Below are 13,575 nucleotides of genomic sequence, written 5' to 3' on the forward strand. Positions count from 1 at the left end.
TGTCTGCCTCCCATTTCCTGCTCTTTTGTTGCCTTCTGCAGAAGGCTGGCTGGGTCAGGAGCCATCATCTGCCAGTAAAGGAGCACGTTTCCTAAACAGAAAACAGCCTTAGGGTGGCTTCAGTTTAGTGCTGTGCTGAAGAAGTTCTATGCATCAGAGGTGGAGAGAAGGGCTCAGAGGACAGCATCGATGAGCTTACCACAGGTATAGGACAACCAAAGCCAAACGGAGGGTTGATTTGTTTCAGGTTCTTCTAAAAGAGGCCATGGAGATTATGAGGAAACTGTTTGTTTCTCTTCCTCCTGCCAGAAGACAGAGCCCCCAGAGCTCCTCCCGCTGTGCCGGGACCATGACCACCACTGGCCGGAGGAAGACGTGGAGCCGCTGTCGCTCCTGCTGTGAGTCAGGACAGGCCACGTGAGGCCCCAGCACCGGCCCCGACACCTGCCCGCCCGCCATTGCGTGCTGGGGCCAGCGCTGCGCACGCCCTGCCCCAGGATCCCGACCCACTTACAGCCCTGAGGTAAGCGCCGGGGAGGGGTTCGGGAGCTTCTTGTGGTCGAGACCGAGGGCGTTTCGGGGTTGTTTCCTGGTTCTTGGTACGCGGCTGGGTGGTTGATTACTCCTCGAGGCATCGCACTGCTGTACAGGGAGTTGTGGTGCTGTAGGAGCAAGGCACAGGACTTCCCTGTAACCTCGTTGTCTTCCTGACTAGACTTCCATGTCTTTTAATATTTTTTTTTCTATAAAATTCTCATGACAACCCCCCCATTTTATGTATAAATGAAGATTTGTTTGCCTTAACTTTATTCAGACTATGAACATGAGCTCTTCTGGCTTCTGATGAGCTCATTTTCTTCCCTTCAGAGATTTCCAACGACTGCACGGAGGAGTACACTGCGCATAAGGAGAAATACAGACCAGGTAACTTCAAATAGTGTATGTAAGTGTATGTGGGAGTGCTGCCATTATTTCACCTGCGTGGCTGGAGAACAGGCAGCAAACCGCCCGTGCTTTGTGGCTGTAGGACTGGCAGCAGCATGGCCACCGTGTCCGGGCTTGCTGCGGGCACCAGGAGAAGGAAGGAAGCATGGGTGCTGTGGCAAGGGGTGAATGGGCTGTGCCTGCTCCCTGCTTACCCCCATGGGGACGGTCACACCGAGCCTGGGGAGCTGCTCTTCCCCACCGTGCTGCGCACGCGCTGGGGCTCTCCACCTGCCTGGGTTCAAAGACTCTGTAAAGAGTGAAAAGTATTTGACTTTTGCTACTTCTTCAACTGTATTTGACAACAGGAAGGCAAGCAGATGAATACTGGTGGCATTGCGTGAGGAGAATAGGGCAGGAATGGTTTCAAACTGAGCTGGCGTGGATCAGTCTTTGTTGTCTTGCTGGAACAAACTACCAGCTTGCACCCCGGCCACAGCCCTCCAGGACATCTTCCTGTCGGAAGCAACTGCTAGGACAAACATAAACAGTTGAGGGTGTGCTTTATGAAGTTTGGGTTGGTTTGAGAGAAGGGCGGGGAGGAACCTAACCTTTATGTTTAAAACAAAATTTAGCAAGATTTGGTGTCAGCATATAACTTAAAATAAAAGGTAAAAGTAGTTTTGAAGGGAAAAAAGTTTAGGATTGTCTGGGTTTTGTCTTGAAGTCAAAACAACCTTATTTTACTGTATCTACATTTTTTGCTGTCCCATTGAACAGTTTCTCTCAGATATATTTCAGCAGCTAAGCAAAAAGTTGTTGTGTATGGTAGTTATTAGCCTTACTTTCTAAACAACTAGGAGAAGTCTGACCCTGCACACAAATTTCAGTCTAACATGCTAAAAAGATCTCACTATAATTAAGTTCTTATTTGCTGTGGGGAAAGCAAGGTGAGGTCTGTTCTTCATGTAATTGTTCCCCAGTGAGCTCATGGCCAGGCTGAAATGCCAGTGTATCATCATCCTTCTCTCATTATGAGGTATAATCAACTAAATAACTTCTAAAACATACAATAATTAAATACCTATACTTACCCTTTGTTTAGATCTGATTTTCTTTCCAGGAGAGACAGAGAGGACTTAATTGTCCCTAGTCTAACAGAAATTAGGTACCCAGCTTCCTCAGTTACGTAAAGCTTGGTGACTGACTGGGCTTAGCTGTGCCGGAGGCACAGGAAGGGAGATGGGCGCAGGCACTGCCTGCTCCTGGATCGTCGTGTGGCATCCAGGTCTCATGGGAGCAGGATGCGTAAGTGCATCAGGCAAATGTGTTCCTGTTGCTCGTACTGCTGAGCAGTCCGGTCATTTGACGAGTTTTAAGTAAATCAATTTGATAGCAAATGAGGTGCACAACATCTCCTCTGCCTTCAGGGTTGTATCTGCTCTTCCTTAGAGCGTGGTGGGACAGATCTGCTAGTGCCTACCTGCTTGCTTTGTCTTTGGGCTGATGCAAAGCCGGCATAAGGCAGCTGCTGTGGCCATGTCACAGGAAGAGCAGCGTGCCTCCAAGGTCCAATGAAAGTGGCCTTCACTAGGTCAAAGACAAACCTCCTGAATTTCACTCAACAGTAAAATCTGTGGATATTTATAAATATTTTTATGAAATTAAATTAACCAGTCAGAAAATAAATGTTTATATTTAAAGTAATTGTGTTCCTTTAGGCCTTGCGGTCTACAAAGTATTCTGAAGGATTTTAGTTACAAAAGCAAACACTGTCATAAGCTTTAAGCTGAGTAAATAGGAAGGCAAGCAAGATGCTGAAAAAGGCTGCAAACTGTAGCTGGAGATTCGTAACTGGACAGAAGTGAGGATTTTTATTGTGCAGCCAAGACTGAGTTTATCCAGGGTGTGGTTTGCTGGGTTCCTGTATTTCACCGTCAGCTGTCGCTGACCTGAGCGAGAGGACAGATGCGTTTCCTGCATTCCCTACCGGGTGCTCACAGCCTCGCATTGCCAGCGACCGTCACACAGTGCTGCTGCCGTAGCTGCAGCAGCAAAGGCTGTAAGTCAGGCAAGGTTTGTGGGAGAGGGAAAAACTTTTATTGGACTAATTGATAGAGTTCCAAACTTCTTTGTCCAAAAACTTGCCAGTTTTCCCAGGCATATCCCAGGTTAAATAAATGGCATTATTTGCAATTGTAGATGTCTTGCATAGACTCATAATTCAGAATATTTCAAGTGTTCTTAAATTTTTTTTTTTCACAATACATCTGGGAGGTGGCTAAGCAGTCTTCTGGGCTTAGGCTTTAAAAGTGCTTAAAGAGGTTATGTAATTTTCCCAGAGTCAAAAAGAGTTTCAAACTAAGGACCTCATCACTTGAGCAACAGTTGCAGCCTAGGAAAGGAGAAAGCCTCCAGAATCATCAACATACCAAAAATGTGGGCCCTCGACCCTGATTCCAAAGGAGAGATGGGTTTTGCTGCTACTGTGGAGTCTGTTTGTGTCTAATTTCCTCTGTGTGAGAACTGACACTCTAAAAAGTTGTTCTGTTTCCAGAATGAAGATGTTTTTGCTTGTGTTATACTATCCTTCTGAAGATACTAACTGGACTTGTTTTGGATTTTGTATTACAATATTTTTTTCTGATTGATATGATGGTCTCTAGGGAATTAAAACTGCCTGTAGGAAAAGGAACAATTTTCCATCTGGAAAATTTAAAGGAAATACTTGGTTTTCAAACTGCTTGGTTGAAAGTGTTTTGTTGAATGGACCCAAAAGTCATATTGTAAGGAAAAGTGTGGGTGTATGAACTGTGTTCCTGTTGCGCCCTATGTAGTGGAAACTGTCCTTCAGGCTCCCCAAAAATCTTGGATGTTTTGTTTCTGTGGCAAATACCAGTAAGAAATCTGGGATCAACACTTAAAAAAAATTAATTATTGAATTAAATGGAAATTTCTTTTTTGTGACAACTTGGGAAGAACAGACATTGAAGTGTCAGTCTTCTGTGAGACAAGGATTCTAAATCCTGTGCAGCTCTCCTATGAACTATTTCTACTGTTCTCCCTGATTGGCACATTTTAAGGATGTGTATAAGTATAAAGATGTCAAAGGCATGGAATAAACATTTGTCCTAGTTCTGGCCAGGATAGAGTTAATATTTACCTGAGCTGGGTGGAGAACTGAAGCTGGTAGCCCCTATGGCTGGGATAGTTAACTAATTAGCTAACAGCTGGGGTTAATTTACCCAAATTAGCCAAAGGGCTATTCCATCCCATCTGACAGCATGCTCAGTATATAAGTGAGGAGGGTGCTGAAGGGAGGCCCTGCTAGTTGGAAGAGACTGGATGTGGAGATCTGTTGTGAGCTATTATACTGTATTTGTGTTCCATCACTCTCTTGTTTTCTTCTGTCATTACTGTTAAATTTACTTTTTGTTCAATCTCAACCCGCGTGTTTGGTTTTTTTTTTCCTGGTTTTCTTTTGTTTGTCAGATCTCCTCCTATTCTCTCGGAGAGTGGGGGGAGTGAGAGAGAGACTGCGTAGTCTGGTCCCCGTTGGGGCTGAACTACGACAACATTGTGTTTTGTGAATGGAACAGGGCCTATTACATTACTCACATCTGTGGTAAATAGTTAATTAGACACCTTGGTGCTTGTAAAAAACCCAACAATGTGAATGATCAAGTCGGACATCTTTTTGTTTTACTCATGATGATCAGACTTTTGGTCTTTCTTCATAACCAAAGGCCAGCCCAACAAGACTCACTCAGAGGAGTTGAGAATGAGTCCCAGGAAGGTAAATGAATCATGATGTGAAACTCCCATTGCAACAGAGAAGTGATTTCAAAACTGAAGTGCCTAGAGATAGATGCCATGTTTGCAGAAAACCAAGTGTAAGACAGAAAAATAAAGAAGGTCAGACAGATCTGTTTCTAAATATGCTTTTTCTCCCCTTTTGAACAGGCACAGCAATGGAGAACTTGAATGTCCTATCCCCAGATCTCACTGAGGAACAGCAAGGTAAGGCTAGCACACAAAGATCAAAGCTGCTTCTCATTCACACTACACAATGTTTGCTAGACTGGTCATGAATCAACGAAACTTGTTTCCTCTGAAAACGCACTCCATCCGTCTCCTTGCTTGTGAAAGAGACCAGTAGTCAGTTCCCAGCTCTTCCACAGGCTTCTCATCAGGCTTTGGGCATGGGCTTGTGGGAATTTGGATGCATGAAGAAGATTTTGCAGTACATTAAATGCCTAATGAGCTATCTCAATACCTCGGTGTCCAGCCCTTTGTGTCTTTGTGCCTGTCTGTAAAATAGCATGGTCAGAATAAGCACCCTTGCTTCTCTAACTGGGACAATAGCATCACAAAGACATCAGCCATTTGTATGGACTCTTGACATTTTTCTACTGATTTCTGGCAGACTGAGTTGCTTTATATAACACAGCACTACTGTCTTTCCTATGCGCTAACATGTTGATGTTGGGAGGGATGTTAGTCTGGTGTTAGAGTCTCGTGCCAGTCACACCTACACGGAACACCGCAGGAACACTACCGTGCGACCCACCTCTAGTGCTGCACAGTGATTTGCTTGCTTTTCCTCCCAGCCATTTTCCAGACTGCTTTTACTGCTGATGCCAATTACTTGGAGAATCACGAGAAAATGAACCAGTCCTTCTGGCAATCACTTGTGAAATGTTTAGCCACCACTGACCCACCTATCCTGAGTACTGAAGAAAAAAACAATGTAAGTTACTAAAGAAATGTACGTTCTTTGTAAGATGTTGTTACAGAGATACTTTTATACTTCTCTGATATGCTTTGGGGAGAGAAAACATGCAGTCCAGTTATCTGAGATGCTGAAACATAGCTAAAACATGCTACATACTGTAAAAGGGCACTTAAATGAGACTCAGGCCCCTACTTTTTACTTCATTGTTCTCCATGTGCAAAAATAGCTGGCTTTGTATAAATTCCTGAGGATCAGTTCAACTCACTATTTTCTAGGCAGGACCATTGTTATTTTCCCCTTGTATCATGTGAGCAGGGGATTACATTTCCCACAGATGGGGTGAGATACATTCATTTGTATAGCAAGGTGTGTTTTTGCAGGGTATGTTTTATTGGAAGGACTATTTGCTATTCACTTGTCTTTCTTTCAGCTCCTCAACAGCTGCAATGTCCTGCCTGGAGGCTGTGCAGCCTGCCTGAAAGCCATAGAGGAGAAAGGAGTCAGGGCAATGGCTGTTCTTTACCTCTTGCTGAAGACAATCAACCCATCTGGATACAGGCAGCTGCCCAGCTCTGAGGAAAAGGGTGAGTCCTACCTCGCTGTTCGTCAGCTGTTTTGTTAAAATTATTGTAGTGTCAGCAGGACTTGATACTAGCTTGAAAACTCTGGAGTCTGTATTTCTAGGAAGAGACTGTTCCCCAGTCACTTGGAAATGATTATTGGTGAACAACTGAAATGTCTAGAAATACTGCTTGGAAAAGTCAGTTAGGTATGGTCATAATGGGAGCTGAAGACAGTATTTTACTTCAGTTTGACTTGGCTTCTTCTGTGGAAAAAAACTGTTTAGGGAGAGAGGATGTCCTGGGATGATGACGCCAAAGAAATTTCTCTGACTTAAAATGGTGTCCCAGTTTTTCCTGTCTAGCTGGATTCGTGGCACCCAGGACACTTTTTTGCAAGGACTGTTATCCAGCCAGCCTGGACCTCTCTGAGCTATCTAGTGGTAAGAAATCCAAGCAGAGCTGCTGAAAATATTTTTGCAAATGACCCTAGCAGCACGTGTAGTAGTAACTAAAAGGAGTGGATAGAGGATACCACTCAGGGTGCTGAACCTGGTGACAAGATACAGACAGACTCCACTGCACTTCTCATTTGCCTGGTTGTGCAATAAGAAGCTGAATTTGAAGCTGTTGAGAATCACCTGCAACTGCAGCCACATAAGCCAGGAGCACTTTACTGCCTGGCCTGGGAGTCAGCTTCCTGCAGACTTCTCCTCCCAGGTGATTTGTCTTGGCTGGCTTTGAGGGCTCTGCTTTTGTGCCAAAAGAGCCTGCTGGCACTGCGCCGTAACCACAGGGAACCCTGCAGAAATCACAGGGGTGAAGGGAGACGTAGCCCAGGGAAGGGTGAGCAACTATTCTCCAGCTTAAAGCATCTTTCAGCAGCAGCCGCTATTGCTTCAAGGAGCGGGCATTGTCACAGGGGTAGCATTATGGGTAAATTAAAGGCCAGAATATGAAACTTTAGGCATCTACCACAACCACTTAAAGTCTAAACAGTAGTGTGTATGATACTTCCATTTGTAATTCTTTGTACTACTTGCACACAAAACCCACAGCTGAAATAAGACCCAGGGGCTGATTTCCTGTCAGATAACCTTTAATAAAGCATTGTGAAATCTGTCATTGTAAAAAATGTAAGTAGTTGTTTATAATATTTTTCCTTTACATATAAAACAGATGAAAAATTTAAACCCCTGAAGATATTGGAAAGGAAGCTTATGCTTTCACAAGGGGAAAAAAAGGCTGAAAACTCATCCTGTGAGTCCATGGATGAACATACACAAGGTAAAGAGAATTTATTTTATTTTTCTGACATAGTTTAGTCTGATTGCAGGCTCTTAAGAGATTCACATAGGAGACTTGCAGCAATTCAGTAGCAATTCTTCAGAACCCTGAAAAAAGTAAGAAATTGTGCAAAAGAGAGAACACTGAAAATAATCAATACCTCTGGTTTCATTATCAGCAAAACAGCAGCTGCCTCCCACTCTTGTGGAAGTTGGAGGTTTCAGAAAAGTAGAAGTGTGCTGCAAGAATTCTTCCCAAATATAAGATCATAACTTCTATGATCTTCAGTGCGTTTGTGGTCTAGCTGAAGCCTGTGCTGTAGCAGGAGGCAGAGAATGTCAATGTACAGTAGTAGCTGGCAATGCTATAGTACTTCTCCAGCATTTCTCTTCTTATCAGGAAACATCAACAGTGTACTAAAAGTCACTTTGGCTTTCACTAGACCATTTCATTCATGGAAAATGGGAGAGATTAAGAAGTGACAGGCAACATGCAAGTGATAATGCTGATACTGGCTTATTCTGTCACAGAGAGCCCCTAGCTGATTTAGAAATAAAACTTTCAAACTAATTAGCAGTGCTGATGATGTATGAAGAACTTTCTCACTACACCTCTTTAAACAAGTTATTCCATCTTCAGATTTTGCTGGTTTTCTTCTATTCAGACAACTTCGAACAGAGCTGCGAGGCAAGAGCAGCTAATAATGATCCTTGCATTTCAAAGCCTTAATTTTTACCTACATATCCCACTAGTATGTTATGAGCAAAAAACTACAGTGCTGTTGTTTCTGATACTGCTGGCACAGTTTTCTTTAATCTGATGAAAAACCACTTTCTCTTTCCAGACAGTGATGAGGAAGATTTAGGAAGACAGAAGACTGAAGGCCAATTACTTGGAGGTAGGACAAAGTGAAAACAGTATTGGTTTTTACTAGGGACAACCACTGTAAACAAAAAAAAAGATAATTTTTGGCATGCTTTGGTTTGACTTCTGAACAAAGGTATATTAACGTGTACAGATGCAGAAAAGGACCAGTCATAATTTGGCTGTAGGAGAGGCATTTCCAACAAGATGGAGCTCAGGTAATACTAACACTCAGCTATGCCCTGTAGTAAGAGTTGAACAAGGAGAATAGCAAAATCTGCTGTTACGGCACAAGTCCTGCGGTCTAGGTCTGAGCAGTTGCCATTGAAGTGCAGCAGAGGAGTTTTGAAAACATCTGTCACAGCCACTACTTATAGGGTCTGCAGTCACCCCTCACTACAGACCAGAGATCATCAGCGAGGACCACACCTTGGATCTTGCTCCTGAGGCTTCTCCTTTCCTTCCAAAGGAAAAATGGAAAATAAATGCAATACAGATGAAGAAAGTGTGCTGTGTCAACACACAGAAACAGCTATCAGCTTATGATATAGAACCATGGATGTAAAAAAGTTAAGGCTTTAAATGATTTAATTAATAGCTTAAATTGATCTCAGCCCAGATGTAAGAGCAGCTCATTTAAATTGACATTAGGAGATCTAAAGTGTCTCACAGGAGTTTGATTCCACCTGACTCTAGATATTGTGAGAGATGGAATATGGAGTGTTAATAATCCATTCGTGTTTCCCCACTTTTAAACTGTGTAACCCAAAACAGAGCTGCCCTCCCTCATGAGTTAGAGTTGGTATCTACGTTATCCCTTCTACACAACAAGGCCAACTTCCATAGAGCTGCATGGGCTATGCATTCGCGTTACGGATATTAACCTGCATCATCTCTGCATGTTTCAGGCATACCAGCAGAGGTTGTGCCCTACAGAGATTCAGGTATGTGTTCCCAGATAACTTCATCCTGCCAGAAGGAAGACTGTAAGTGCAGTTTCTTCTTTCTGACGTGATTATATGTTAAAAAAAAGATACCGCCCCGGCTGTAAATCCATTGGTTTCCAGTTACCCTGGTGGTGAACCTGGCATGGTGCACACATCTTGTTGTAAGCTTGTCACAGTGGCTGGCTGATAGCAGATGTACACCTGTACAAGGTGTTCTAGAAGATTAACCCATTTTTCTGTAGGCCTGCCAGGTTCTCGCAAGATCAGCTCACAGCACTTGTCATCTTTTTTAGGGGAAAACCCAGCAGTTCTACTGGGCAACTACTCAGGCTTTCCTAAGGAAGTTAGGCAGTTTTCAGCGTTCCCTGCTACCCTCTGTTTCCTGCTGAATAGAGATACAAGACTGGGAGGGAACTAGAACCGGGTTTCTGCAAAACAGTGATACTCAGCTCTGAGCGCCTTCCTTCCTTAGGTCAGAGCACAGCGCCTTCCCCCACAGAAGATGCTAGATGAAAGCCAGATGATAAGCAACAGAGAAACAGCACCAGCTGAGAGGCTGGAACAGCCAGCCAGTCTAAAGGCAAATTACCTTTTATGAAGGATTGCTGAGCAGTAGCGGAACAGATGCAAAAAGGCCATAGCAGGAAATTTTTCAGTGGCTTGATTGCATTACCAACCTTCATCCCTCCCACTCCCAGGCCAACAGCATCTTCATTAGTTAAGAGAGGCAGACAGCTTCAGTCCTAGCAACTGATTACTAACACAGAGGCCATCCATCTTCTATGGCCCAGCTATTTCAAAGAACCTGAGATCCCTGGGAATACTCAGTTTTATTGTTGCCTGCTTTTGGGCTTTTCTCATTTCCTTCATTTCCTGGCATTTTCAAGTACTATTTTGTACATACTGAGTCGTCAAACAGGTGAATACTCACCATGCTTCCTAGTGCTGATAACAGTGGGAAACAAGATATTTGTATTTTTAGCATCAAAAATAATAAAACTATGTTGCCTTTCAGAGATCACCAGAAGAGAAGATTCAACTACAGATGGTAAATACAAACGAGCGAACAGGAGTTGTTCTCGTGGATGCTGGCTTTCAGGACTGAGTTTTGTTTAGTGATAAGAGCTGTACCAGCTCCTTGATACCTAGATATTTCCTAATAGAGAAGTACAAGTTGGAGAATAGTTACTAAAATAGACTGTAATGCTTTAATAGAAGAAACACTGTGCAAGTCATTCCATGATACAAAGTTACAGTGGGACTATAGGAGGCAGAGAAATACAGAACAGACACTTGCCAAGTACGAATTGAAGCGCTGATAAATTGTGCGTCTATAGATTATTCGTACCGTTGCACAGAGGAACATTTGTGAGTCAGAATAATGTAATACTATGTTAACATTAATAATCAGATAGCTCAGTTTGTCCCCAAACCAGAACTTGATCAATCTTTAAGAATGCTTAAAGAATAATAAAAAAAGTTACTTTAGGCTCAGGGGACCACCCAAATTCTTGGCAAAGTGTAGTTGATTAGTGGTGCAAAAGCCTGTAGCTTGTTTGGAGTACGTTGCCAGTACTCTCCTATTATGTCTTTAGAGAGAATTAAATTTACAGCCAGGCAGCTGGTGCCTGGATGTACAGCCCAATGTAAGTGAAATCAGCATCTAAAACTTACGATGAATCAGCTTCCAAATGCAGGAGAATGCCTAGGGGTCTTCTCAAGCAATCAACAAACAAAAAAGGGAAAAACCTTCTCTTTGAACACATCATTGGCAACCTGGTAAAATATTGAGCCCTTTCTGACTTTTGACAACGCAATTGGAGAAAGAACAGCATTTGGCAACTCTGCTCACAACCACTGTGGAGCAAAATACTCTCTATTTAAACTTCTAAAAATATCTAGCTTGTTCTTAGTGTTCTGCATATTTAGTATAGCTGTCTGTAGGAGACTAATCGTCAGCTACATTTCTCAGTTTGAGCGGTGCAGAAATACTTCAACATCAGGCGTAAGGAGACTGACGGTACGCAGACGCTTAGTAAGGAAGATGGTTGTATTATTGTAGCTGCGATGGTGCAAAGCACCCAAGAATCAAACTGAAGCTCCCTTGTACTTCTGCTTTACTCCCCCACTGTAATTCTGAGACTATTGATTGTCCCAGAGTGCTCTAAAACAATTCTGTATTGTTAACACCACCATCTGATTTTTTTTTTTTTTAAAGAAAAAGAAACCTGCTCTCTTTGGGGTGATTTTGAAATTGCTAATTTGATTCTTCTGAAAGGCTTGCAGATCTTTACTTTGAACAAAGTTTTATGATATTCTGCTCTGAGAATTGGTTTGAGAAACAAAAAGGGAAATAAACTTAAAACTCTTAATTTCAGAGTTTCACAGCAATAAAAGACATTTCTTTTTTATAGCATATGAAAACAAGAACGCTCACCTCCATCAGTGGACAGTACGGTGGATGGGCATACGGAAGGATGGTAAATATATATATATATTTTTTTTTTTTTTAAATTCCACTGATGTTAACCCTGTTGAATTGTAGTCCACGAATAAGATCTCTGGCTTATAAAACTTTATTTTTTTTTTTTTTGACATGAGTACTTTGTTGAAGTATATCAAGGCTTCCTGATGAAAATCATCAAGGCTTCTCATATTAACTTGTGTGCATGTATGTTTTGCAGTTGAGTCTAATGTATGTGCCATCTCATGGAAATAACTTCATTTGCTGAGTGATACACTGTACCTTAAGGTATATTAATAAGGGCCACACCTGCAGTTGTGATCTAAGTTTCCCTCTCTATTTCAGATGAATTTTTCCATTTTGTTATTCTTTGCTTCGCAATTGGGGCTTTACTAATTTGCTACTACTACTACAAAGGTAAGGAAAGACTAAATAGAGGGATAAATTCTTGCACACTAGAAAAAATGAACAAAGCCAAACATGTATTTTGTTGCCTTAGACTGGACAATTTCTCTTGGAATTGGCTTAATCACCTTTGCTTCCCTGGAAACCACTGGGATATACTTTGGTCTAGGTAAGTGCATCTGCAGCAGCCAGGTCTCCATCAACAGCAAGCATACAAGGTCACACAGTCATTAAACTACGCAAGTCTGTAAACCTGCTGTGATTCTGTAAATCATCACGTAACTATCCCGTAACAGCTCATTCACAATTATACAGTGTGGCTGGAGACAAACACGCCTTAGTGACACCTAGGGGAGAGGCTGACTCATTTTTTGTTCTCAATGATCACAAGACCCTGAGTCACCTCTCCCTGCAGCAATGGCTGAATGCTAAGTTGCCATGACAACGTATAATTTTAGCAGCAAGGCAGTTTTCCCAGATGCACTCTTTAGGGTGCTGGGCGCTCAGGCTGCCATTCATTCCCCCGGGACCGAGGTGGCCGAACACCGTGAGGAAGAGCTCTCAGCAGAACCTGGATGGCGGCAGCTACTGCAAGTGATATTTAAAAAATGGGCATTCTTGGCAATCCCTAGAGATGTCATAGGAAGGGTGCAACTAGCAGGAAGTTATGGCTTCCCAGCTGAGAACAGAAGCCTCCTTTGTAATCTTGTGCTAATAGTCTTGGCAGATTGTGGATGGTTCTCTGAGGAATCAGCCTTGTCACTACTTTATTATTAATGATATCTCAAAAGTGCTGTTTAAATGGTAATCTTGGGTTCATTAATATTGCAAGTGTCAGTGTTTGGGTTGTGCTGTTTTTCTGGTTTTTATGTTTTATGTTGCTATCTGGCTCATCTTGAAAAAAACTGTTTTCACATTTAGTGTATCGAATTCGGAGCGTGCTTGACAGTTTTGTTCCTCTGATTGGTAAATTCAGGCCAACAGGTAATAGTGATCTTCTTACTGACTGCATGCATATTCCCTAGACCTTCCCCATACTTCATTTTGGTCAAATCTTAAGACTAGCTTCTCTAAATTACAATTTCAAATCTTCTTTTTTTTAGTTAAGAAAAGAACGAAAACAAAACTGCAGTCCATTACAGCTGCTTGGGTTTGAAAATGAATTATTCTTGACTCTTTCCATGTGGCTGAGCATTTTCACATTTTTAATACTCTGCCTGTATGGGGCATTAACTCTTTTCTGACAATGTCTGAATAAGAATTCTATAACTCAATTAAAAATTCAGGGAGTGGGGTAGGTTTCCCTTGTGTTGTCAGACAGGCTCCAGGCCTATGTTTATTTGTGTTCATGAACACAAAATATGAAGAATGCTGAAAAGTTGCATAGAT

At 42.4% G+C, this 13,575-nt stretch overlaps 1 protein-coding gene across 1 annotated transcript; it reads left to right on the forward strand.

Moving 5' to 3' along the window:
* Positions 1 to 501: 501 nt before the first annotated feature.
* TMEM40 (transmembrane protein 40) lies at positions 502 to 13,232 on the forward strand. The gene is made up of 13 exons (XM_086755665.1): positions 502 to 523; positions 868 to 924; positions 4,888 to 4,944; positions 5,535 to 5,674; positions 6,090 to 6,243; positions 7,399 to 7,506; positions 8,351 to 8,404; positions 9,279 to 9,314; positions 10,333 to 10,365; positions 11,732 to 11,797; positions 12,127 to 12,198; positions 12,281 to 12,355; positions 13,108 to 13,232. The coding sequence occupies exons 3-13, from the start codon at positions 4,896 to 4,898 to the stop codon at positions 13,209 to 13,211; spliced, it is 891 nt and encodes a 296-aa protein (XP_086611791.1). The 5' UTR covers positions 502 to 523; positions 868 to 924; positions 4,888 to 4,895; the 3' UTR covers positions 13,212 to 13,232.
* Positions 13,233 to 13,575: the final 343 nt, after the last annotated feature.

This window comes from Chlamydotis macqueenii, chromosome 10, assembly GCF_036417535.1.
Source record: "Chlamydotis macqueenii isolate bChlMac1 chromosome 10, bChlMac1.mat, whole genome shotgun sequence".
NCBI classification, from domain to species: domain Eukaryota; kingdom Metazoa; phylum Chordata; class Aves; order Otidiformes; family Otididae; genus Chlamydotis; species Chlamydotis macqueenii.